This window comes from Anolis carolinensis, unplaced genomic scaffold, assembly GCF_035594765.1.
Source record: "Anolis carolinensis isolate JA03-04 unplaced genomic scaffold, rAnoCar3.1.pri scaffold_10, whole genome shotgun sequence".
In the NCBI taxonomy this organism is placed as follows: domain Eukaryota; kingdom Metazoa; phylum Chordata; class Lepidosauria; order Squamata; family Dactyloidae; genus Anolis; species Anolis carolinensis.
This window is the reverse complement of record NW_026943821.1, coordinates 6494039-6521161: the sequence shown is the minus strand read 5'-3', so window position 1 is coordinate 6521161 and position 27123 is coordinate 6494039. Positions and strand designations below refer to the sequence as shown.

At 40.2% G+C, this 27123-nt stretch overlaps 1 protein-coding gene across 6 annotated transcripts; it reads right to left on the bottom strand.

Moving 5' to 3' along the window:
- Positions 1-49: 49 nt before the first annotated feature.
- ccdc61 (coiled-coil domain containing 61) lies at positions 50-26628 on the bottom strand. 6 transcript variants are annotated; one of them, XM_062962169.1, is made up of 15 exons: positions 26541-26628; positions 22061-22261; positions 19594-19676; positions 19344-19504; positions 16354-16506; positions 15887-16103; positions 15386-15468; positions 10766-10983; positions 8412-8490; positions 8213-8328; positions 6659-6730; positions 5012-5090; positions 4641-4707; positions 1991-2063; positions 50-690 (listed from the first exon to the last, which is right to left on the bottom strand). In XM_062962169.1, exons 1-15 carry the CDS (start codon positions 26602-26604, stop codon positions 590-592), a joined length of 1767 nt encoding a protein of 588 aa, XP_062818239.1. In that variant the 5' UTR covers positions 26605-26628; the 3' UTR covers positions 50-589. The 6 variants fall into 6 exon arrangements, with proteins under 6 accessions (XP_062818239.1, XP_062818238.1, XP_062818237.1 ...); XM_062962168.1 differs by having other exon boundaries at positions 10733-10983; positions 19594-19667; positions 22052-22261; positions 26541-26627; XM_062962167.1 differs by having other exon boundaries at positions 10733-10983; positions 26541-26627.
- Between the last annotated feature and the right edge of the window lie 495 nt (positions 26629-27123).

The following is a 27123-nucleotide window of genomic DNA, read 5'->3' as shown; positions in this document are numbered from 1 at the left end:
CTTCTTCAATGCTATGAAAACTCACCCAGATCAAATGCAAACCACAGGGTTTAAGGGGGGAAAATAAGGTTTATTTGTAGAAAAAGATTCACTGCAACACAAGGATTATATGGCAAAAGGGGGATGGGAAGAAGAGGCAACCCTTTCCGAAAAGAGAAGCCGAGAGCAGATTTTCCAGGAACGTTTTGGAAAAGACTGCACTGACTTGTCAGGCGAGGGACCGACAAAGGTTGCTTCTTCTGCAGAGCTTAATCTAGGACTATAATTCCCAGAATCCCCTCAAGTCAAACCAGAGAATTCTGGAATTTACAGAGCCAAAAGTCACATACCATACCCTGACTTCTAGGGATGCCAAGCATGAAGAATCATCGTTTTTGTCTGGCTATGATACCCTCCAACTGCTTTTGGGTTTATAACAACAGAAGAAGGGCGACTCCCAAATAGCAGGCAATTTGCAAGCTACGTCCTCTGTATTTTGCCATGTTTGAGCTTGTAAACATTGAGGTCAACATCCTTTGTCAGAGGTAATTATATTATATTATTTGTTGCCAAGTCGCCCCCCGCTCCCCAGCTTTGTCCGCTGCATGGACTACGTTCTCGTCTCGAGTTTGTTCATATACTCCTGCAGCGCTTGCAAGCGAGCGTCAATCTCAGAGAGGTCTGCGGATGGCTCGTCGTCATACAGATTCTCTGTCAGGACAAGGAAATAGATGTTAACCCTGTTGAAGGGTCAAAGAATAGGGCAGGCATGGTTCAGGTAGTCCAGTATTGATGCATTGTTGCACAAATCCATTCTTATCTCCCAGTATCCTTTGTGGGTGCCCTTCCGAATCCCATCAGCCCATTCTGATCTCACCATCTCTTCCTATACCCTGTTTCCCCTAAAATAAGACATCCCCCAAAAATAAGACCTAGTAGAGGTTTTGCTGAATTGCTAAATATAAGGCCTCCCCCGAAAGTAAGACCTAGCAAAGTTTTTGTTTGGAAGCATGCTCACCAAACAGAACACCATAGCAGGATTGGTAAATGTACATACCAGTTGTATATGGAAATAATGATAGTACAGTAGAGTCTCACTTATCCAACATTAGCTTATCCAACTTTCTGGATTATCCAACAGAAAGTAAAGACTTTCTGTATAGATTTCAGATGTCAAAAATACGTAGTATGATTTTACATAGGATTTGTGCTACATTAGAACAGAAAAGACAAATATCACTTGAGTAAAATAAACATTAAATATTAAATAACCAAAAAAATAAAATAAGGTGTATACACTAAGCTAATCTGGGAATCTGCTATTGCAACACATCCATTGAAGTGGTTTAAAACCAGTATAAAAAAAGATTAGGACTAAGTATGTTCCAGTCTACTTGGAATACACGAAGCTCATTCCAAAAGCGTGTTTAAGAACTGGTCCAAGAGTCCAGAAGAGCCTTAATCTCTCCTTATTATCCAACATATTCGCTTATCCAACGTTCTGCCGGCCCGTTTATGTTGGATAAGTGAGACTCTACTGTATCAAGAAATCAAGTCACAGTTTGTCTGATTTGGCTATGTTGGTTTGTGATGACAACTACTGTACAGTATAGAATAAATGAGGCCCGGGCTGTGGCGCAGGCTGGAGAGCATGCCAGCTACAACCAGCTCCAATGAATCACTCTGACCAGGAGGTCATGAGTTCGAGGCCCGCTCGGAGCCTATGTTTGTCTTGTCTTTGTTCTATGTTAAAAGGCATTGAATGTTTGCCTATATGTGTAATGTGATCTGCCCTGAGTCCCCTTCGGGGTGAGAAGGGCATTATATAAATGCTATAAATAAATAAATAAATCTTCATTTTTTTGTTCAACAATAAATGTGAATTCTTCTTCATGGAAAAATAAGACATCCCCTGAAAATAAGACCTAGCACATCTTTGGAAGTAAAAAATAATATAAGACACTGTCTTATTTTCGGGGAAACACGGTAGTTGAGACTCCAAAGACCTTACCTTTGTCTGCTCGCTTGCCTGGGGTGGGAGTGCTTTCCAAGTGTTTCCGATGACCGCTGTCTGCCCGGGAGACCTGTATCAGGAAAGAGATGTGAAGGTTTCTACCTATATTGTATCATCATTATCATTATTATTAACTACATTTTATTGGTGTGGTCATGTGTGTATTTTTTAATATGCATTTTAATAATATTGTGTTTTATCACTCCGTTTTAACCCTGTTGAGCTGCGAAGAGAGAAAGATAATAACAATAATTATTATATTTTAACTTACATTTTATTGGTATGGTTTTGTGTGTATTTTTAATAAGTATTTTAAAAGTGTTGTGTTTTATCACTCCATTTTAACCCTGTTGTACCCCACCTCTAGTCACAAGGAGAAGCAGGTATTATTATTATATTGTATGACACAGCAAACAAGATAGAAAAGCTGGATTTTGTATCACAAAATCACAAGTCGAACACTTCCCAAGTGTCTAGGACTGTCTGATGCATTTTCGGATGATGCGCGCAGATCCCAGTCGGGTGGCCTTTTGCAGTTGGCAGATCATAATTTTGTCAATGTCTATTGTTTCCAAATGCCGGCTGAGATCTTATGGCACGGCACCCAGTGTGCCCATCACCACCGGGACCACCTGCACTGGTTTCTGCCAGTCTTTGAAGTTCAATCTTAAGGTCCTGATAGCGGCTGAGTTTTTCCTGTTGTTGTTGTTGTTGTTATTATTATTATTATCCTACATTTTATTGGCATGGTCTTGTGTGATTCATGTTATAAGTATTTTAACAGCGTTGTCTTTTATCATTCTGTATTAACCCTGTATAATAATAATAGTAACAATAACAATTTTAACCTACTTTTTGTTAGTGTGGTCTTATGTGTATTTTGTTATACATATTTTAATAGGGGTGTGTTTTAGCACCCTGTTTTAATCCTGTTCTACCCTGCCAGGAGTTGCAAGGAAAGGTAAAGATAAAGGTTTTCTAATATAAATAACTAATATTGTTATTTATTATATAATATTAATATTGTGCTATGCTAATAATGTAATATATACTTAAGGTAGTAAAGGTTAAGGTTTCCCCTGACGTTAAGTCCAGTCGTGTCCGACTCTGGGGGTTGGTGCTCATCTCCATTTCTAAGCCGAAGAGCCGGCGTTGTCCGTAGACACCTCCAAGGTCATGTGGCCGGCATGATTGCATGGAGCGCTGTTCCCTTTCCCCCAGAGTGGTACCTATCGAACTGCTAGGTTGGCAAAAGCTGGGGCTAACAGTAGGAGCTCACGCTGCTCCCCGGATTCGAACCGCCAACTTTTGGTTAGCAAGTTCAGGTAATACATATTATTGTTGTTTTTATTATTATTATATTGCCACTTCTAAGGCCACTGACTGTGAGGACTCCTCCTGATCCACCACATCAACGTTACGTTACTAGAGGCCCCCATGGTTCCTTTGTGAGACTGTATTTGGCAGAGCTTCCCATCAGACACCACCAACCTGGTATCATGGGATAACTCTCCTGTGAGAGTACTAAGTATACTTGAAAGAGCATGAATCAGAATAGGGCCGGGCTGTGGTGCAGGCCAGGCTGTGGTGCAGCTGGCTAGTAACCAGCTGCAATAAATCACTACTGACCGAGAGGTCATGAGTTCAAAGCCCGGGTCAGGTTAAGCCCCGACCATTAAATAGCCTGGCTTGCTGTTGACCTATGCAGCCCTGAAAGACAGTTGCATCAAGTAGGGAAATTTAGGTACGCTTTATGCGGGAGACTAATTTAACTAATTTACAACACCATAAAACTGCCAGCAAAACACGAGGAAAGGAATGCGGAAGTACAGCCACTAGTGGATGGTGAAGCAACAGCTCCCCCTGTGGCCGGAATCGTGAAGCTGGAAAAATGTTAAATGCCTGTGTCTGTCTATACCAGGGGTCCCCAAACTAAGGCCCGGGGGCCAGATGCGGCCCATCGAAGCTATTTATCCAGCCCCCACGGCACAAGGGCAGAAGGGGGTTGGGCTAAATAACCCAAGGGGTCTCTTCTTCTCTTACAACCCTTATTATTATTATTATTATTATTATTATTATTATTATTATTAAACATTGAGGCTGGGTGGTCATCTGTCAGGGATGCTTTGCTTGTGCTTTTGGTGCACAAAGACAGAAGGAGTTGGATTAAATGGCCCAAGGGGTCTCTTCCAACCCTCTTTTTTATTATTATTATTATCATTATTATTATTAACATTGAGGCTGGGTGGCCATCTGTCAGGGGTGCTTTGCTTGTGCTTTCGGTGCACAAAGGCAGAAGGGGATTGGACTCAATGGCCCAAAGGGTCTCTTCCAACCCTCTTGATTATTATTATTGTTGTTGTTGTTGTTGTTATTAATTATTATTGCTTGGTGGCCAACTATAGTCTGGCCCTCCAACGGTCCGAAGGATCGTGAACCGGCCTCCTGTTTAAAAAGTTTGGGGACCCCTGGTCTATACTGTATGTTGTTTGTCTGTTGGCATTGAATGTTTGCCATATATGTGTTCATTGTAATCCGCCCTGAGTCCCCTTCGGGGTGAGAAGGGCGGAATATAAATACTGTAAATAAATAAATAATAAATAATAATGACTCTTCTGGAGTCAGAACCCTCCCTACAGTCACTTACCATTGTGGGACCATTCCACGATGAGGCACTCAGGGGCTTCCTGCCCCTTGCCACTCGTTTCCGGCCCCTGAAGGAGAAATACACAGAAAATCAGAGTAGATCACTGGAGCGCTGAAGTGGCACAACAAATGCTTCCATCTTAACCTAAGGTAAATACACCTCTAGTCGAGTAGCACAACTCTATGGGGATACTCTAAACAGGCATGAGCACACTTCGGCCCTCCAGGTGTTTTGGACTTCAACTCCCACAATTCCTAACAGCCGGTAGGCTGTTAGGAATTGTGGGAGTTGAAGTCCAAAACACCTGGAGAGCCAAACTTTGCCCATGCCTGGTTTAATAGCTTCACGGGATACAAAGAATAACACCTCACCTTGGTGCAACAGGTTCTGAATATTCATCCATCTCGCTCCCGGAGCTTGCCGAGGATCGCCTACTGCGGAAGCTTTCCACTGCAAGAGAAGAGAGTGGTCCAAAGTGAGTCTCTTTCATACAAAGAGAGAAAAAGCGAGGTATAAATAAACATCATCATGATGTGATGGGAAAACTGTCTACAATTACACTATGTGACACAATTTTTGTTCCTGGGTTATAAATGTCATTTCCTAATTGTTTCTATCATAAAAAACATGGGGAAAGTTTATTAAACTGCAAAAACTTTGTCTTTGTGGAGGGACAGCCTGCAGTGCATTTTGCTCTAGTTTTTCAATGGATATCTCATCATCGAGTCTCAAACAATTCAACATACTTTGCGGCAGCCACCAAAACAAAGTTTCTGGAGTAGAACAACTACAGTAGAGTCTCACTTATCCAACACTCACTTATCCAACGTTCTGGATTATCCAACGCATTTTTGTTGTCAATGTTTTCAATATATCGTGATATTTTGGTGCTAAATTCATAAATACAGTAATTACTACATAGCATTACTACACATTGAACTACTTTTTCTGCCAAATTTGTTGTCTAATATGATGTTTTGGTGCTTCATTTGTAAAATCATAACCTAATTTGATGTTTAATAGGCTTTTCCTTAATGCCTCCTTATTATCCAACATTTGCTTATCCAACATTCTGCCGGCCCATTTATGTTGGATAAGTGAGACTCTACTGTACTTTCAAAGTAAGTACCGCACAATTAAACAGGAAATAACACTTTTAAACCAGGAATGGATTTTTTTCAACTTTTGTTACATATTGTAACATCATCATCATCATCATTGCTATTGCCCTGCTTTTCTCTCTAAAAAAGAGACCCAAACCTAAAAATATCCAAACACTACATTAGAATAAATTGCGTTTGTTGTTGTTCGCTTCCTTTAAGTCAACAGCTAGTTTGGCGCACAGCAAGGAATTTTGGGAGCAGAAGCCTGAAATATTGGGAAGATTGAACCGCTGTCTCAAAACTTATTTATTTATGTATATGCATATCCCATTTTATCCCTCCATATGGAGACTCATAGCAGATCACAATAAAAAACATTACAATACAACTTATAATATAAACATACAATAAAATAGTATGATCATTATATATTATTGTGTATAATCAGAAATATTATAATTGATATATTAGTATTATTAAATGACCTTCTTCTTCTTCTTCTTATTATTATTATTATTATTGTGTCAGAAGCGAATTGTGGAAAGTCGCTTTTGGGGTGAAAGAATTGGCCGTCTTCAAAGACATTGCCAGGGGACGCCTGGATGTGTTACCATCCTGCAGGGAACTTATGTCCCTGCATGGAAAGCTAGGGCTGATAGATGGGAGCTCACCCTGTCTCATGGTGAACCATCAACCTTCAGGTCAGCAGCTCAGCTGGCACAAGGGTTTAACCCATTGCGCCACCGTAGCTCCTATTATATATTTTTATATTGTATTATTATTAGTATTATATTGTATTGCAATACAATATTATTAGTAATATTATATGTATACTGTATACATCACTGTATATACATGCATATACAGGAGTCCGCAGTGGCGCAGCAGGTTAAACTGCTGAGCTGCTGAACTTACAGACCGAAAGGTCGCAGGTTCGAATCCGGGGAGCAGAGTGAGTGCCCGCTGTTAGCTCCAGCTTCTGCCAACCTAGTAGTTCGAAAACATGCAAATGTGAGCAGATCAATAGGTATCGCTCCGGCGTGAAGGTAATGGCGCTCCATGCAGACATGCCAGTGACCACATGACCTTGGAAGTGTCTACGGACAACGCCGGCTCTTCAGCATAGAAATGGAGATGAGCACCAACCCCCAGAGTCGATCACGACTAGACTTAACGTCAGGGGAAACCTTACCCTTTACTACCTTAAGTATATACAATATATTACATTATTAGCATAGCACAATATTAGTATTATATAATATACAACAAAAGAGATCAGGCAATCCCCTACATTATCAAATTTCCGTAAGGAACTGAAGACCTGGTGGTGTTGGCAGGTATTTGAGTAATTACATTGGAATACCGCCGATTTCTGGGCCTGAATATATTGCACAAGATTTATCTAGCCTAAAATGATATATTTTAATATATTGGGTTTATGGTTCCCGTCTCCTTGATCAGGTTGTGTAAGTGTTATTTATTGCTATATAATTGTATTGTTTTACTTTGCTTAATAATGTGTTATTATGTTACTATGTAATGTATGTATTGTTTTTATGATTGGAAACCGCCCTGAGTCCCATCCGGGAGATAGGGCGGTATATAAATAAAGTTTTTATTATTATTATTATTATTATTATTATTATTATTATTATCAATATTAGTATTATATATAGTTTGGGAGCCATTTCCCTAAGGCCAAAGGTCAGAAACTACTGGAAAGCAGACATCAATGATTTCTTATTTATTATAGTGCCTACTACTCCTTTGTACGTGTATATCATTCGTATTATACACGTATAATATTATATTATTATATTCGTATTATATATATTATATTTACCTTAACTACCACCAATTCCTCAATACTTTATTTCCCATACCACCATACTTTGCCACAGCAACGCGTGGCCAGGCACAGCTAGTCTATATATATAAAAATGTAATGTGACATTTTACTATGGAGTAAACAACAAAACCACTGAACCAAATCACACCAAATTTGGCCACAAAAGACATAGTCATCCAGTCTATGTCTTTCAAACAAACAAAAAAAAACCCTAGAAAAATAAAGTCCAAATTAGATAAAGAGGAAGAACAGTTTTTTCCCCTTCCTGCCAGTTAGAAGGGTAGGCCCTAACTGGCATTTATTTATTTATTTATTTTTGTTTACAATATTGTATACCATTTTGTCTTATTAGTTGATGTGTGATTATTGTCTGCTATATAATATATTGTATTTGCTGTGTGTTGTAAACCGCCTCGAGTCCCTTCGGGGAGAGGTGGGCAGGATATAAATAAAGATTATTATTATTCTTATTATTATTCTTCTTATTATTATTATTATTACTATTATTATAGCATATCTTAATGATTCATGTAATTTCCTTTTTTCCACAGTATGGTATTTGAGGAGGTTTGTACTACAAAGCATAGCATAACCACCATTGTGATGTCACTCAAACCCACCGGAGGAACTCCTGCCCCGGGTTTTTCCGAGGCCGCTGTTGTTGAAAGTCAACTGGGTCGGATGGTGCCATCCGCTCGGCGGGGTGTCTCCTATTCCTCGCCTCAAGTTTCGCTTGCTGAAAGTGGAGACAGGAGAGTCAGCCTATGAACAATGGATGACAGGAGGGAGCAAAGCACATTTTGGGAAGAAACTACTCACTTTTTCTGTTCGGCTTCCTTCTGCTTGCGCTCCTTGGCCTTCACAAAGGCTGTGGGGTCAAACCGAGGAGCCCGGGGGCCTAAGAGATGGAAAATAGAAGGATAGAATCAAAGCAGACACATTGAGAGCATTGGAGAGCAAATTATTGTAGCATTCCAGGAACATTTCCACCAAAGATACAGCGGACTTTACTGTAAAATGGTTTTGGGCATTACCAACTACTACCTTGAAATACAAATCAAGCAAAAATCACTGGCAAAGAGGAAGCAAACTTGCTATAAGCCCAACATAAAGTCTGAGCAGGCTTCCTTTCATTTGGAGGTTTTGAGTGTTCAGATCATGAAACATAAACATTAATAAAAGTGAAAATACATACAGTAGAGTCTCACTTATCCAACATAAACGGGCCGGCAGAATGTTGGATAAGCGAATATGTTGGATAATAAGGAGGCATTAAGGAAAAGCCTATTAAACATCAAATTAGGTTATGATTTTACAAATTAAGCACCAAAACATCATGTTAGACAACAAATTTGGCAGAAAAAGTAGTTCAATACGCAGTAATGCTATGTAGTAATTACTGTATTTACGAATTTAGCACCAAAATATCATGATATATTGAAAACATTGACTACAAAAATGCATTGGATAATCCAGAACGTTGGATAAGTGAGTGTTGGATAAGTGAGACTCTACTGTACTGTATATACTCGAGTATAAGCCTAGTTTTTCAGCCCTTTTTTTGAGACTGAGAAAGCCCCCCTCGGCTTATACTCGGGTGAGGGTCCTGGTTGGCTTATATTTGGGTCAGCTTATACTCGAGAATATATGCTACATTTCTTATTTTTCTCTATTGTTATTGGTATTATTACATTTATTTTTTTCTCTATTATTGTTGCTACTATTACATTTATTTTACTTTATTTTTATTATTATTATTATTATTATTAATACATTTATTATTTCACTCTGATCTTATTATTATTATTGCATTTATTATTTTACTCGATTTATTATTACATGTATTATTTTCCTGTATTTATTATTATTATTATTACATGTATTACATGTATAATTCTATTATTATTCAAAGGATGCATAAGCACATTTACATTGAAGAAGATGAGAATCATGATTGGATCAGAGTTGGACATCTTACATTTGAGCTTTATGTAAATATTCAAAAACATTTAACCTACTGATGCCTCAATTCATGTAATTTTATTCGTATCTATTTTTATTTCTGAAATTTACCACTCTCAGCTTATACTGGAATCAATGTTTTCCCAGTTTTTTATGGTAAAATTAGGTGCCTCGGCTTATATTTGGGTCGGCTTATACTCGGGTATATACGGTATGTGTGTATGTGGCTAATGCAGTGGTCCCCAAACTAAGGCCCGGAGGCCACATGCGGCCCATCGAAGCCATTTATCCGGCCCCCACGGCACAAAGGCAGAAGGGGGTTGGGCTAAATGACCCAAGGGTTCTCCTCTTCTATTATTATTATTGTTATTATTATTACTAATATTGAGGCTGGGAGGCCATCTGTCAGGGGTGCTTTGCTTGTGCTTTTGGTGCACAAAGGCAGAAGGGGGTTGGACTCAATGGCCCAAGAGGTCTCTTCCAACCCTCTTTGTTGTTGTTGTTGTTGTTGTTACTGTATTAACATTGAGGCGGGGAGGCCATCTGTCAGGGGTGCTTTGCTTGTGCTTTTGGTGCACAAAGGCAGAAGGGGGTTGGACTCAATGGCCCAAAGGGTCTCTTCCAACCCTCTTTATTATTATTATTGCTTGGTGGCCAACTATAGTCCGGCCCTCCAATGGTCCGAAGGATCGTGAACTGGCCCCCTGTTTAAAAAGTTTGGGGACCCCTGGGCTAATGGATGGATCCCACTCAAACACTTGCAAATCAAGCTTGCTATTTGCACCCTTTACACTTGGTTAATGGACACTGGTTCTTTCTCCCACCCTGGACATTTCACAGATATAGATGCACTTTATTTGCCTGACTACCATTAGATCCTCTGAAGATGCCAGCCACAGATGCAAGCGAAACATCAGGAGAGAATGCTACTGTAACACAGCCATACAGCCCGAAAAACTCACAGCAACCCATACAGTTATTCTTTTTCCAAGTCATGTTTTGACTCTGAAGAGAATATGGCAAGAGCAACATTTGTTACAAGTTGGTTTTGAAATATTTTCTTGAAACTGGGAGCAAGAACTGCTTATTCCTAAAGTCAACTTTCAACTGTCTTTGGAATCGCTGGATCCCAGATCCAACCCAGGGCTAAGAAAAAGGAAGGCGGACAGCAAGGACACCTGTGGGAGAAGGAGACTGTCGCGGGGCCCGACCTTGACTCCCGCTGCTGCGCCCTTCCCTGGACGTGGACCGTTGCTGGCTGGGACCCCAGGCCCCACCACGTTCCCGTGAGACTGATCGTTCCCTGGAGCTGCAGCGGCGGTCGTCCCTCTTCTTGGCGCCGTCTCGAGTCAGGACGGCCGGCTGGGCAAAATGGCGAGAGGAGGCTGCGGAATGGTTCTGGGGAGAAGGTCCGCTCGGGGTGAAGCGCCTGAGGAAGGAAACAGAGGACTCGGAGGGAGGAAGGGAGAACTCCGAGACTCCCAAGGAAACGGTCCGTAAGAACAAACCAGTGCCCCAGAATAATAATAATAATAATAATAATAATAATAATAATAATAATAATAATATTACCTGCCTGTCCTTTTGACTAGAGGCGGTGTACAACAGAATTAAAATGGAGTGATAAAACATAAGACTTTTAAAATACATATTAAAAATACACTCAAGACCATACCGATAAAATGTAAATTATTACTACAGTAGAGTCTCACTTATCCAACATAAACGGGCCGGCAGAACGTTGGATAAGCGAATATGTTGGATAATAAGGAGGAAAAAGAAAAAGATTAAGGAAAAGTCTATTAAACATCAAATTAGGTTATGATTTTACCAATTAAACACCAAAATATCATGTTATACAACAAATTTAACAAAAAAAAAGTAGTTCAATGCGTAGTAATGCTATGTACTTACTGTATTTACTAATAATAATAATAATAATAATAATTAATAATAATAATAAAAATAAAGTAAAATTACTGTATTTATGAATTTAGCACCAAAATATCCCAATGTATTGAAAACATTGGCTACAAAAATGCGTTGGATAATCCAGAACGTTGGATAAGCGAGTGTTGCATAAGTGAGACTCTACTGTATTATTATTATTATTATTATTATTATTATTATTGTTGTTGTTGTTGTTGTTATCCGTCTCTCCTTTCAGCTCAACAAGGTTAAAACGGAGTGATAAAACTCAAGACTATTAAAATACATATTAAAAATACACACAAGACCACACCAATAAAATGTAGGTTAAATAATAATAATAACAACAACAACAACAACAATTTGGACAGAAAAACAAGAAAACTCATGACCATTCATCATTCACTGAACCCTCGCAGTGATGTTGGCTATATCTGCCTCGAAGATCAGGGGGCAGAGGATTCTTACAAGTAAAACAAGCAGTCAAAGAAGAAGAACATGCCCTGGCAGAACAAGTAAAGCAAAGTGAAGAACCTGCTTTGATTGAAGTCAAAAATCAGAAACTCCTCAAAGCACAGCAGACAAAAAATCAGTACAAGAAAACCGCACTACAAACTAGAGCTGACAGCTGGCACAACAAAACATTGCATGGAAAGTTCCTTGACAAAATGGAAGGAAAAGCTGATAATGAGAAGACCTGGCTCTGGCTCACGAATGGGACCCTGAAGAAGGAGACAGAAGGCCTGATCCTTGCAGCCCAGGAGCAAGACATCAGAACAAAGGCAATTAAGGCCAAGATTGAAAAATCAGCTGATCACCCAAAATGCAGACTCTGCAAGGAAACCGACGAAACCATTGATCATATCCTCAGCTGCTGTAAGAAAATCACACAGACAGACTACAAACAGAGGCACAACTCTGTGGCCCAAATGATTCACTGGAACTCATGCCTCAAGTACCACCTGCCAGCAGTAAAGAACTGGTGGGATCACAAACCTGCAAAAGTATTGGAAAATGAGCACGCAAAGATACTGTGGGACTTCCAAATCCAGACTGACAAAGTTCTAGAACACAACACACCAGACATCGCAGTTGTGGAAAAGAAAAAGGTTTGGATCATTGATGTCGCCATCCCAGGTGACAGTCGCATTGACGAAAACAACAGGAAAAACTCAGCTGCTATCAGGACCTCAAGATTGAACTTCAAAGACTCTGGCAGAAACCAGTGCAGGTGGTCCTGGTGGTGATGGGCACATTGGGTGCCGTGCCAAAAGATCTCAGCCGGCATTTGGAAACAACAGACAAAATCATGATCTGCCAACTGCAAAAGGCCACCCGACTGGGATCTGCACGCATCATCCAAAAATACATTACACAGTCCTAAACACTTGAGAAGTGTTTGTGTTATGGTTGAGCCTTATGGCTCCGATACTGGGAGACGTGGTCGTAAGACTCCTCGGGAGTCAGACTCTCTTGAGGAGCGAGAAAGGAAACGGCTGCGGGACTTATTTGCAGAACCAACTGACGAAGACTCCTTTGAGGGTTTTACCGAGGGAATGGAGGAAGAGATGGTTAGCTCAGAGGAGGATGATATGGAATGGACTCGTGGGAGGGAGGATTTGGGTGCCACCGGCAATGATAGTATGGGAGGCGACTGGGGAGTTGCAGGGTTAGACCCGTGGACGAGCTGGAGGGATGGGACGGGATCCACAGCTGGGGATGCTGTGGGGCGTAGTCAAAGGTGTTTTAGCTCTGATGAGGAGGATGATGATGAGGCACCTGGAATTAGGGTAACAGCTGACAGCGATGAGGAGTTGTAAACTGGCATAAAATGGGGTTTAGAATCCAGGGCTAATTGCGTTGGGCAAGGTAATCTGGACGAACGCTTGGGCTCTTGTTGGGGATTTCCTGAAGACGGGTGTGATTCGTTTGCTGAATACGTAAGTTACCAAGGACACTGGGCATAGACGGCGGGAGGAACTGTGTGGGCTTTTCCTGTGCAACTTGTGTTTAATCTTAATAGCTTGGACCTCCGTCGTCTTTTTGACGGACATTAATTGCCTACTCTGGATTGACGCTGGACTGACTGACTGACTACGACCTTGGACTATCCCTTCTGTGATTATCGGTGGAACTGGTGAACTAAAGACGTCTGTACCTGGCCTTCGACCTTGGACCGGATTGGGACCCCGCTGACTGCTTCTGCCCTGATTGATGTGTTTGGACCCGGAGTTCGCTTGCTGCACGGAGGAGTAACAACTTAGTTATTCAACCACAGCTGTTGAGTAGCAGAGAGTAATCTGCTGCCAGTTATTTATGTTTCATTGAATCTTAGTTTACCAGTTTTTGTTTGTTTTAAGAGCCAGGCTGAAGTAAGCATTTTTGGTTTAACCCGGATTAAACTCCCGTTTAATCCGGTTTATCTTTTGAACTGTTTTTTAGTGTCCTTTCATATTGAAGGCGAGTCTTTGCCTAGCCCTTTGTCTTTTACGGGCATTTTTGGTTCTGTATCTTTAATAAACTGTGTTGAATCTTATCTGGTGGCGTTCTGTCTGTGACAGTTTGACTTGTGATTTTGTGATACGAAATCCAGCTTATCTATCTTGTTTGCTGTGTCATACAATTATTATTATTATTATTATTATTATTATTATTATTATTATTATTATTATTATTATTATTATTATTATTACCTGCCTCTACAACTTTATTTCTAGATAACCTTCTCTCCCCAAAGTGACTTAGGGCTGTTTACAGACACAAAACAAAAAGGCAAACATTCAAGGCCTGAAATGAGTACAAACACATCAAAATAACACAAGATAATGCGCAGTAACAACAGTAAACGTACAACAAAGAATTAAGCAATGAGATGACGTGGGTGATCTATGAATTTTTATGATATATATATATGTATTAATATAGATATACATATATATATTTATATAGATTTCTTTTTCATGATGAACCAGTTAAAGTTAGATGGAAGTCAACAAACCTTTTTTTTCTCCTTCTCTTCTATCTTATTTCCTACTTTACTATAAACAAACAATGTTCTCCCACTTTCAATGTGCAAACTTTATTACCAGTTAATCTTTTTTCTTGTTTTTTTCTATATCCTTAATTATAAAATTTTCAATAAAAATATTTGAGAAAAAAAAGCAATGAGATGAAAATAATCAAAAACAATCCAATAAGACATACAGTAGAGTCTCACTTATCCAACATAAATGGGCCGGCAGAACGTTGGATAAGCGAATATGTTGGATAATAAGGAGGCATTAAGGAAAAGCCTATTACACATCAAATTAGGTTATGATTTTACAAATTAAGCACCAAAACATCATGTTAGACAACAAATTTGGCAGAAAAAGTAGTTCAATGCGCAGTAATGCTATGTAGTAATTACTGTATTTCTGAATTTAGTACCAAAATATCACGATATATTGAAAACATTGACTACAAAAATGCGTTGGATAATCCAGAATGTTGGATAAGTGAGACTCTACTGTATATGTATATATATGTGTGTGTGTATATATATAGATAGGTAGATAGATAGATAGATATGGACACTTTCGCTTTGTTTTTGGTTGTTGTTTTTTCTCTCTCCCTTTTTGATCCTTTTTTAATCGCAATTTTCCTACTTTCTATACAATCGAATGTTCTCACTCTTTTGATGTTAATTTACTCTATCTTATAAGGTAAAACTTCAATAAAAATATTTTTTTAAAAAATAAAATAACACAAGATAATGCGCAGTAACAACAGTAAATGTATAACAAAGAATTAAGCATTGAGATGAAAATAATCAAAAACAATCCAATAAGACATAGTAAACAAAAACATGAGTAAAATATTATAATATACACCCGAAAAGAAATTAAGATACAATTGCTCACCCTTTCCGGTATAAGGCCAACTCGTTGGTCAGGTTCTTCACACGAATCCGGAGACTCCTCTCTGTCGCTTTCATTTCCGCTAGCTGGAAAGGGAGGAAGACATTATCCTTGTGTCCATGCGGCCTGCCCTTGTTTTACTGTTTTTTTGTTTTTTGTTTTTTTGTGTTTTTTTTATTTCTTGATGTAATGTCTATTATCATCTATTGTATTGCTTTTAATTGTGTTATGATATGTTGTTTTTATATGTTATTATATTGTATTGCTCTGGGCGTGGCCCCATGTTAGCTGCCCCGAGTCCCCGTTGGGGAGATGGTGGCGGGGTATAAATAAAGTTTTATTATTATTATTATTATTATTATTAAAGCAGGCATGGGCAAACTTTGGCCCTCCAGGTGTTTTGAACTTTGGATTTCACAATTCCTAAAATTTAGATTTTGGGCTAAATTTGGGCATCTCTTTTCCAAGACGGGGGGGAAAGAGATCCTAAAATGCTTGTCTCACCTCTTCCGCGAGGTGCTGGCTCTCCTGCAGGCGCTTGTTGGTGGCCCGCTGGTGCTTGGTCCTCTCTTTGGTCAGCTCCTCCTCCAGGCTCTGCACCACCTTCTTCAGGATTTTCACTTCTTTGAGGACGCCGTTTTTGTTGACAAGCGTCAGCTCTTCCCGGAGGCCCAAAAGGGCTGTCTCCGCTGCCTGCTTCTCCTCCAGGGCATTCTGCAGCCTGGAAATGGAAAACAAGGAGATCATATCAATGAGATAGAAACATGGGCAAATTTCGGTCCTCTAGGTGTTTTGGACTTCAACTCCCACCATTCCTAACAGCCTCAGGCCCCTTCCTTTTCCCCCTCAGCCGCTTAAGCGGCTGAGGGGGAAAAGGAAAGGGCCTGAGGCTGTTAGGAATGGTGGGAGTTGAAGTCCAAAATGCCCGCTGTGCCAAAACAATTCAATCAGCCTCCCTCTCTCCAACTCACTCTTCCCGGAGCCGGCGGATCTCGGCATCCCGGGGGTCCTTGCCCGGCTTTGCCTTCAAGAGTGCCAGCTCTTCCTTGAGCTCCCGGATCACCTTCTGCAAGACAACCGGATCCGGCTTCCCCACGTACGGTAAAGGTAGCGGGTAGTGGATTCTGTTAGAGGTAAAGAAAGACATATACACTGATACCTTAATAATAATAATAATAATAATAATAAACTTTATTTTTATATCCCGCCCCATCTCCCCGAAGGGACTCGGGGCGGCTCACAACAGGGACAAGCCCGAACAACAACAACATATTTAACATAAACTTAAAACATTCCAACAATACACAAAATAAAATAATGGACAAATACAATAAAATCCAAGCAGATAAAATCAGAGTAATTAAAAGCAACCCAGTGGGGACAGGTTTCATAAAGTGCTGTATCATGGAAATAAGTAGCAGCGGTAAAGTGCCATATGCTTAAGAGTTTAATTTGTTCCGAGACTAAGTTTTTAACTCAAATCTCTCTTATTTCAAGTTGGAAATGGCAACTTCCCAAACCTTTCACTATTTATTTGTTAATGTATACAGTAGAGTCTCCAACATAAATGGGCCGGCAGAACGTTGGATAAGCGAATATGTTGGATAATAAGGAGAAATTAAGGAGAAGCCTATTAAACACCAAATTAGGTTATGATTTTACAAATTAAGCACCAAAACATCATGTTATACAACAAATTTGACAGAAAAAGTAGTTCAATATGCAGTAATGCTATGTAGTAATTTAGCAATTTACGAATTTAGCACCAAAATATCATGATGTATTGAAAACATTGACTACAAAAATAACTACAAAAATACGTTGAATAATCCAGAATGTTGGATAAGTGAGACTCTACTGTATTTGCTACCCTGTATTCTATGTTGATTTGCCAGTTTGACTCTTTGGTGTGGGAGGGGTTATAGATGTGATTGTACTGAGCATGTTCAGACTCAAGACTCTATTTTGTATTCAGTGTCTGTTTAACACCTCAGTGAAGGTGGATGTGTCTGCTATCCCCTAAGTCAGTGATGGCCAACCTATGACACGCGTGTCAGCACTGACACGCCTAGCCATTTTTGCTGACACGCTGCCGCATGCAGATTGATTGGATGACTAATGTCTTTTGTGGCCAAATTTGGTGTGATTTGGTCCAGTGGTTTTGTTGTTTACTCCATGGGAATTATGCACATTATTATTCTATTATTATTGTAGTACAGTAGAGTCTCACTTATCCAACGTTCTGGATTATCCAACGCATTTTTGTAGTCAATGTTTTCAATACATCATGATATTTTGGTGCTAAATTCGTAAATACATAATTACAACATAACATTACTGCGTATTGAACTACTTTTTCTGTCAAATTTGTTGTATAACATGATGTTTTGGTGCTTAATTTGTAAAATCATAAACTCATTTGATGTTTAATAGGCTTTTCCTTAATCCCTCCTTATTATCCAAGATATTCGCTTATCCAAGCTTCTGTCAGCCGTTTAGCTTGGATAAGTGAGACTCTACATTCTATTATTATTGCAGTATATTATCATATTACTACTATTATATTATTATTATTATATTATTCATTATTCATGATTACATTGAAACTAGAATAGAGAGAAATCAGCGTGGAAACGGCAAGAGGTACTATAGATTGCTGTACATGGAAATAATGGTAGTAGAGTCTCACTTATCCAACGTTCGCTTATCCAACGTTCTCATAGAATCATAGAATAGTAGAGTTGGAAGAGACCTCATGGGCCATCCAGTCCAACCCCCTGCTAAGAAGCAGGACATCATTCAAAGCACCCCCGACAGATGGCCATCCAGCCTCTTCTGGATTATCCAACGCATTTTTGTAGTCAATGTTTTCAATACATCGTGATATTTTGGTGCTAAATTCGTAAATACAGTAATTACTATGTAGTATTACTGCATATTGAACTACTTTTTCTGTCAAATTTGTTGTATAACATGATGTTTTGGTGCTTAATTTGTAAAATCATAACCTAATTTGATATTTAATAGGCTTCTCCTTAATCTCTCCTTATTATCCAACATATTCGCTTATCCAACGTTCTGCCGGCCCGTTTATGTTGGATAAGTGAGACTCTACTGTAAATAGTTTTTGATTTATTAAATACAGTTATATATTACAATTATATATTTTTGTTATTTAAACTATACATATTGCAAAATTATGGGGTTTTTTTCTCTCGAAGTGACACGCCACCCAAGTCATGCTAGGTTTTTTGGTGAATTTTGACACACCAAGCACAAAAGGTTGCCCATCACTGCCCTAAGTGGAAGTGGCTGCCTGTCTGCTTAACCATGCAGCTGTGGACAAGTCTACATAGGGACCACCAAACGCAGCGCCTAAACAAGAGTCAAAGAACATGAAAGGCACTGCAGACTAATTCAACCAGAGAAATCAGCCATAGCAGAGCACTTGATGAACCAGCCTGGACACAGTATATTATTTGAGAACACAAAAATGCTGGACAATTCCAACAACTATCATGTCAGACTACACAGAGAAGCCATTGAAATTCACAAGCATGTGGACAACTTCAACAGAAAGGAAGAAACCATGAAAATGAACAAAATCTGGCTACCAGTATTAAAAAATTCTAAAATCAAAACAGTAGATGGGAACCAACACTCTGAGGGCAGAGGACAGCTAATGACTGAACAAAGGATGCCCCCAGGCAAGAGACAAAACCTTTCCAATACTAATTAGGGTGATTAACTGAAACATTAATGCTGGCTTCCCAGTGACAAAGGACTCTTGCCACACCCTACACAGATATATATTCTTTCCTTTCCTTACCTAGTTTATCCATGCCTCACAACCTCTGAGGATGCCTGCCATAGTTGTGGGCGAAACGTCAGGAGAGAATACTTCTGGAACATGGCCACACAGCCCGAAAGACATACAACAACCACTATGAAAATAGTTTACCGGTCAAATTCCACTGAGTAGATCAGGATGAGGTAACGCTTGGAGCTGAGCGGAGAGCTCTTGGCGGCAGGCAAATGCCGGGGTCCCACACCAATTTTCCGATTTCTCAGCGACTCCAGGTCCGAGTAGGTGAGAAGGTCCAGCGTGACTGACTCACTGCTCTGTGGAGGGCAAAAGAAACCAGGTATTTCTCATCCATTCTTCAGTGGAGGGGTCAGGGGGTAGTTATTGCTCCTTCTCTCCTCCCCACCTGAGCCAGGGCGGACTCCAGCATGTTGCAGAAGATACCAAACTGCTTGAAATTCCCCGTCTTGTGCGTCAGATCTTCGATGACTGTTAAGGGAAATGCACAACAAACAAGCAGGCAAGCAGAACAGATGCTAGTTTCTGAAAGAATGCCTACAGCTCAATAAAACACACACTTTGCGATCTCATATGTCCCATTCACTCAGGGTTGCGGGACCTGTGGATTTCCAAATGTTCCTTGGTTACTACCGCAACTTCTAATTCTTATATTATTATTATCATTATTATCATTATTATTATGCTGTTGATGTTATTTTGTAAGCTATACACACAATAAAAATGGAAATACAGTAGAGTCTCACTTATCCAAGACTCGCTTATCCAACGTTCTAGATCAGGGGTCCCCAAACTAAGGCCCGGGGGCCGAATGCGGCCCTCTAAGGTCATTTACCTGGCCCCCGCCCTCAGTTTTATAATATAATATTTTTATATCAGTTTTAATAATATAATATATTGTATATACATATAATATTGATAATAATCTTATGTTATACAATATAACACTAATAGTAATACCATATAATAATATTAATTATATGTTATATATTACATATTATATAATAGTATAGTGGTATAGTTCAATATAGTAATATATAATGCTAATATTGTGTTATGCTAATAATATAATATAATATAATAATAATATTGTGTTATGCTAATAATATAATATATTGTATGTACATACAGCTGCTCTGAGTCCCCTTCGGGGTGAGAAGGGTGCGATATAAATGTAGTAAATAAATGCAGTAAATAAATAATTAATTTTAGACTTAGGCTTGGCCAAAGTCTGACATGACTTTAAGGCACACAACAACAACAACAACAATCCTAATTAACTTGACTATCTCATTGGCCAGTGGCAGACCCACACTTTCCATTGAAATCCTAATAGGTTTATATTGGTTAAAATTGTTTTCATTTTTAAATATGGTATTGTTCTTTCATTGTTGTTGTTGTACTACAAATAAGACATGTGCAGTATGCATAGGAATTTGTTTGTATTTTTTTTTCAAATGATAATTCGGCCCCTCAACAGTCTGAAGGATTGTGGACCGGCCCGCTGCTTTAAAAGTTTGAGGACCCCTGTTCTAGATTATCCAATTATTATAATACAGTAGAGTCTCACTTATCCAACATAAGTGATAAGTGAGTGTTGGATAAGTGAGACTCTACTGTATACCCATACATATAAATAAAATGTAATAATAATAATAATAATAATAATAATATAGTAATAATAAAATGTATTACGCAAATTACTACTAATGATAATATATATTACCTGTACATTACAAATACAATAAAATGGAATACAGTAGAGTCTCACTTATCCAACATTCGCCTATCCAACGTTCTGGATTATCCAACACATTTTTGTAGTCAATGATTTCAATATATCATGATATTTTGGTGCTAAATTCATAAATACAGTAATTACTACATAGCATTACTGCGTATTGAACTACTTTTTCTGCCAAATTTGTTGTCTAACATGATGTTTTGGTGCTTCATTTGTAAAATCATAACCTAATTTGATGTTTAATAGGCTTTTCCTTAATGCCTCCTTATTATCCAACATATTCGCTTATCGAATGTTCTGCCGGCCCGTTTATGTTGGATAAGTGAGACTCTACTGTGTGTATAGCTTACAAAATAACAACTATAAAAACAACAACACCATGATTTATAGCAGTTGGAGGTACTGGGATGTATAGTTCACCTGCAATCAAAGAGCACTCTGAACTCCACCAACAATGGACTTGGAAATAACTTGGCACACAAAACTGCCATGAGCAACAAAAAAATACTGAGGCCTTTGGAGGGATTTATAAGAGTTGTAGTTCACCTACATCCAGAGCATACTATGAACCTAAACGATGGATCTGGAGCAAACTTGGCATGCATACTTGATTTGCCCAAATTTGATTACTGGAGGGGTTTGGGGGGAATTATCTTCCTCTCTGGGAGTTGTAGTTCACCCACAACCAGGGAAACTGTGACCTCCACCGATGATGGGCCTGAACCAAACTTGGCACACAGAACTCCCATAACTAACTCAACTTACAGGAGGAGTTTGAGGGGACTGATCCACCATAGTGGGAGTTGTAGTTTACCCTACAGCCTCAAAGGAAGACAAAGGCAAATCCCCTTTGACTAAATCTTGACCAAAAAAAAACCTCTGTGAAAGGGTTGCACTAAGTCTGAAACAACTTGAAAACACACAACAGGAATAACAACAAACTATAGTCGGGACTCCCAACAGTCTGAGGGACCCTCTGTTGAAAAGTTTGAAGACTCCTGCTTTACGCCAGCCACTTTTGGTCTGCTGCGGGAGAAAGAATACAAGCAATCCTTTCTACATTGCATCAGGAATGATAACTTTTGCAGCTTTCATAAGATGCCACACTCACAAGCAGCATCAAACTCTCCTCGCCACTGGTCCGTAGTGAGACGGTCCTCCACTTCCACCTCCAAGAGGTTCCCTTCCACTGTCATCCGGACAATGTGGTCGACGCCACGGAAAACATAGTCGGCTTGCAGTCCATGAAGCTTCGCCATCATGGAGGTCCCAATAGGGAAAGGAAACGTCCACCTTCTCCTTATAGTTGTCACTTTGGGAGGAAAACAGTACAGAGAAACAGAATGAGAACAGACAAGGACAAACTTCAGCCCTCTCAACACAATCAAAGAACTCCTGACAAATGGCCGTCCAGTCTCTGTGGGGTCACAGAATTCTAGAGTTGGAAGAGACCCCAACGGACAGGAAAGACACCATTAAAGCCCTCCCAACAGTTAGCCATCCAACATGTCATAGAATCACAATCAAAGCATTCCTGACAGACAGCCATCCAGCCCCCCAACTCTGTTGTTCTCCCAGACCCTGAAAATGAAACAGGTCCCTCTATAAACTTTTCTGGGATTTCCCATTTCTGAGTAACTTTTGCTTGGGCATTTTTCCTAGAACATAATAATAAAATCCTGGAGTTGGAAGAGACCCCCCTACAAGGTCCATTCAGTTCAACCCCATTCTTCCATGCAGGAAGACACAATCCGATCCCTCCCGACAGATGGCCATCCAGTTTCTATTTAAACCATCCAGAGAAAGAGACTCAATTGGATTCCAAGGCAGTCTGTTTTCCATTAGAGATGGAAGAGACCCCAAGGGCTATCCAGTCCAACCTTCTTTGTGTATATGTGTGTGTGTGTGTGTGTGTATGTGTGTGTGTGTGTGTATGTATGTATGTATGTGTGTGTGTGTGTGTGTATATATATATATATATATATATATATATATATATATATCTCATATCCCCATCCTTCCATCCCCATCCTTCCATCCAGCTATCATAGAATCCTAGAGTTGGAAGAGACCCCAAGGACTATCTGGTCCAATCTTCTATGTATGTATGTATCATATCGCCATCCATCATAGAATCCTAGAGTTGAAAGAGATCACAAGGGTTACGCAGTCCAACCTTCTGTGGATATATCTCTATATCATATCCCTTTCCATCCATCTATCTACCTATCATAGAATCCTAGAGTTGGAAAAGACCCCATGGGCTATCCGGTCCAACCTTCTGTGTATATGTGTGTGTATATCTCTGTATCATATCCCGATCCATCCATCTATACATCCATCTATCAAACAATCAATCATAGAATCCTAGAGTTGGAAAAGACCTCAAGAGGTATCCAGTCCAGTCCAAGCTTCTGTGTATATGTGCATATATCAATCCCTATTCATCTATCTAGCCATCTATCCACCAATCAATAATAATAATAATAAACCTTATTTATATCTTGCCACCATAATAATAATAATAATAACAACAACTTTATTCTTATATCCCGCCCCATCTCCCCGAAGGGACTCAGGGCGGCTCACATGGGGATCAAGCCCAGCAATACACTTTAAAATACAATTTAAAACATATAAACATAAAATCATAAAACATGTAATACATTAAAATATATTCAAGCAATAGCTACTAGTCAGGCGCAGTGAATATATTCCACTGGGGACAAGGCAATTGTTGTCTGTGTACAGTATCTTATAAACCTCTACTGAATAGACAGGAAGAAGAGCAGTAACTGAGTCTACGTGGAGTTAAGGGACAGTCATTTATGCCAATTTAATCAAAGTAAAGGTAAAAGTTTCCCCTGACGTTAAGTCCAGACATGTCTGACTCTGGGGGTTGGTGCTCATCTCCATTTCTAAGCCAAAGAGCCGGCGTTGTCCATAGACACCTCCAAGGTCATGTGGCTGGCATGAATACATGGAGTGCCATTACCTTCCTGCCGGAGCGGTACCTATTGATCTACTCACATTTGCATGTTTTCGAACTGCTAGGTTGGCAGAAGCTGGAGCAACAGTGGGCGCTCACTCCGCTCCCGGGATTTGAACCTGGGACCTTTCAGTCTGCAAGTTCAGCAGCTCAGTGCTTTAACACACTTCGCTACCGGGGCTCCTAATTTAATCAAATGCAGGTTTTCAGATGTTTACGGAATGTGGCCAGGGTGGGGGCTAGTCTCTAAAAGAGAAGGCCCTCTCCCTTGTCCCCACCAACCGTGTTTCAGATGGCGGCAGAAGTGAGAGGAGATCTCAGAGACCGCAAAGGCTTGTAGTAGGAAATGCAATCACACAGCTCTCCCCGAAGGGACTCGGGTGGCTTACAAAGGCACTCCAAGGTGCACATATAACACACAGCAAGAAAAAAAGGGTACAAACGTATAAACAAGTCACATAAATTTATATCAACAACCCTTGTCAACACATATAACATAAAATCAAAATAATACAATTTTTAAAACATCATTGGATAAAACTAGCTGTCGTCAATTCAGAAAGTGCCAAGTGTCAACTTCATATGGGCCCATTCAACTTACTCGAGGTCAAAAGCCTGTTTGAACATCCATGTTTTCAATCATAGAATCCTAGCGTTGGCAGAGCCTCAAGGGCTATCCAATCCAACCTTCTGTGTATTATAGCCCTATTCATTTATCCAGCTATCTATCTACCTATCAATCATAAAATCCTACAGTTGAAAGAGACCCCAAAGGCCATCCAGTCCAACCTTCTTTCTATATATCTCTATATCATATCCCTATCCATCTTATCTATCCATCCATCCATCCACCAATAATAGAATCCTAGAGTCGGAAGAGACCCCAAGGGCTATCCAGTCCAGCTTCCTGTGTATATGTGTGTATATATATCTCTGTATCATATCCCTATTCATCCAGCCAGCCATCAATCAATCAATCAATCAGTCATAGACCTAGAGTTGAAAGAGACCCCAAAGGCCATCCAGTCCAACCTTTTTTCTATATATCTCTATATCATATCCCCATCCATCTTATCTATCTATCCATCCATCCACCGACCAATCATAGAATCCTAGAATTGGAAGAGACCCCAAGGGCTATCCAGTCCAGCTTCCTGTGTATATGTGTGTATATACAGTAGAGTCTCACTTATCTAACAGTCGCTTATCCAACGTTCTGGATTATCCAATGCATTTTTGTAGTCAATGTTTTCAATACATCGTGATATTTTGGTGCTAAATTCGTAAGTACAGTAATTATTACATAGCATTACTGCGTATTGAACTACTTTTTCTGTCAAATTTGTTGTATAACATGATGTTTTGGTGCTTAATTTGTAAAATCATAACCTAATTTCATGTTTAATAGGCTTTTCCTTAATCCCTCCTTATTATCCAACATATTCGCTTATCCAACATTCTGCCGGCCCGTTTATGTTGGATAAGTGAGACTCTACTGTATATCTCTATATCATATCCCTATCCATCTAATCCATCCATCTATTCATACTAGAATCTTAGAGCTGGAAATGAGACCCCAAAATGGCATTCAGTCTAACCCATTTCTGCCATGCAGGAAGACACAATCCGATCCCTCCCAAGAGATGGCCATGCAGCTTCTACTTAGAAAGCTCCAGAGAAGGAAAATCCTTCTCGAAGTCAATCTGTATTCCATTAGAGTAGGAAGGGATCCCCAAGGCCCATCCAGTCCAACCCCATTCTAATAAGCAGGAAGACACAATCGGATCCCTCCCGAGAGATGGCCATGCAGCTTCTACAGTACTTAGGAAGCTCCAGAGAAAGAAAATCCTTCTCCAAGTCAATCTGTATTCCATTAGAGTAGGAAGGGATCCCCAAGGCCCATCCAGTCCAACCCCATTCTAAGAAGCAGGAAGACACAATCGGATCCCTCCCGAGAGATGGCCATGCAGCTTCTACAGTACTTAGAAAGCTCCAGAGAAAGAAAATCCTTCTCCAAGTCAATCTGTATTCCATTAGAGTAGGAAGGGATCCCCAAGGCCCATCCAGTCCAACCCCATTCTAAGAAGCAGGAAGACACAATCGGATCCCTCCCGAGAGATGGCCATGCAGCTTCTACAGTACTTAGGAAGCTCCAGAGAAAGAAAATCCTTCTCCAAGTCAATCTGTATTCCATTAGAGTAGGAAGGGATCCCCAAGGCCCATCCAGTCCAACCCCATTCTAAGAAGCAGGAAGACACAATCGGATCCCTCCCGAGAGATGGCCATGCAGCTTCTACAGTACTTAGAAAGCTCCAGAGAAAGAAAATCCTTCTCCAAGTCAATCTGTATTCCATTAGAGTAGGAAGGGATCCCCAAGGCCCATCTAGTCCAACCCCATTCTAACAAGCAGGAAGACACAATCCGATCCCTCCCGACAGATGGCCATCCAGCCTCTGCTTAAAAGGGTCCAGAGAAGGAGACTCCACGTTATTCTCCATCAGGGGATAATGGGAACTATAGTCTTCTAGGCAGCCCAGCTGGAGGTTTTTGAGGGGGCGTCACCATAGCAACAGAAACGAGAACCACCCGCACTGCCTCTTACCTGCCCGCCGTCCCACCTCAACTGCCGCCTCGGATGAGAAGTTTCTCCCTTCCGGCGCTCCCATTGGCTGCCCACTCAACCGCTTCCTCGTCGCTATTGGTCTGGAACAACGCCAATTGACTAGTTCCTTTCTGTGATAGGACACATGAGCTGCCACTCACTCTATTGCCGCACCTCTTCCCACTCCTAGCGGAGGATGCTAAACGGGTGCTGATTGGTTTGTAGTCTTTTGCCAATCCAGTTTGGAAGCCCGCCCATTTGTTTGCGCCGGCTATTGGTGCTCACGTTTGTCAATCCTCCATGAAGCCTAGCCGCGGCTCTTTATTGCCCTCGAGCGGCGGCTGTTTGCATTGCCTTGAATCCACCATTGCTATTTAATCCAGGTTGCATCTTTGCAAGTGGAGGATGCAGGGAGAAGAGCATCCCTTTCTGGCAGGTATGGGGCAATCATTACATTGGAGAAGTAGAGGCTTAGGGTTGTGTCTGTCCTCAGAGAGAGAAGAGAAAGTATCTGCTGGACTCCATCCTCTCCTATATATACCCAAGCAGCACACAATGTATCCAGTCCCTTGTTAGACTTTAT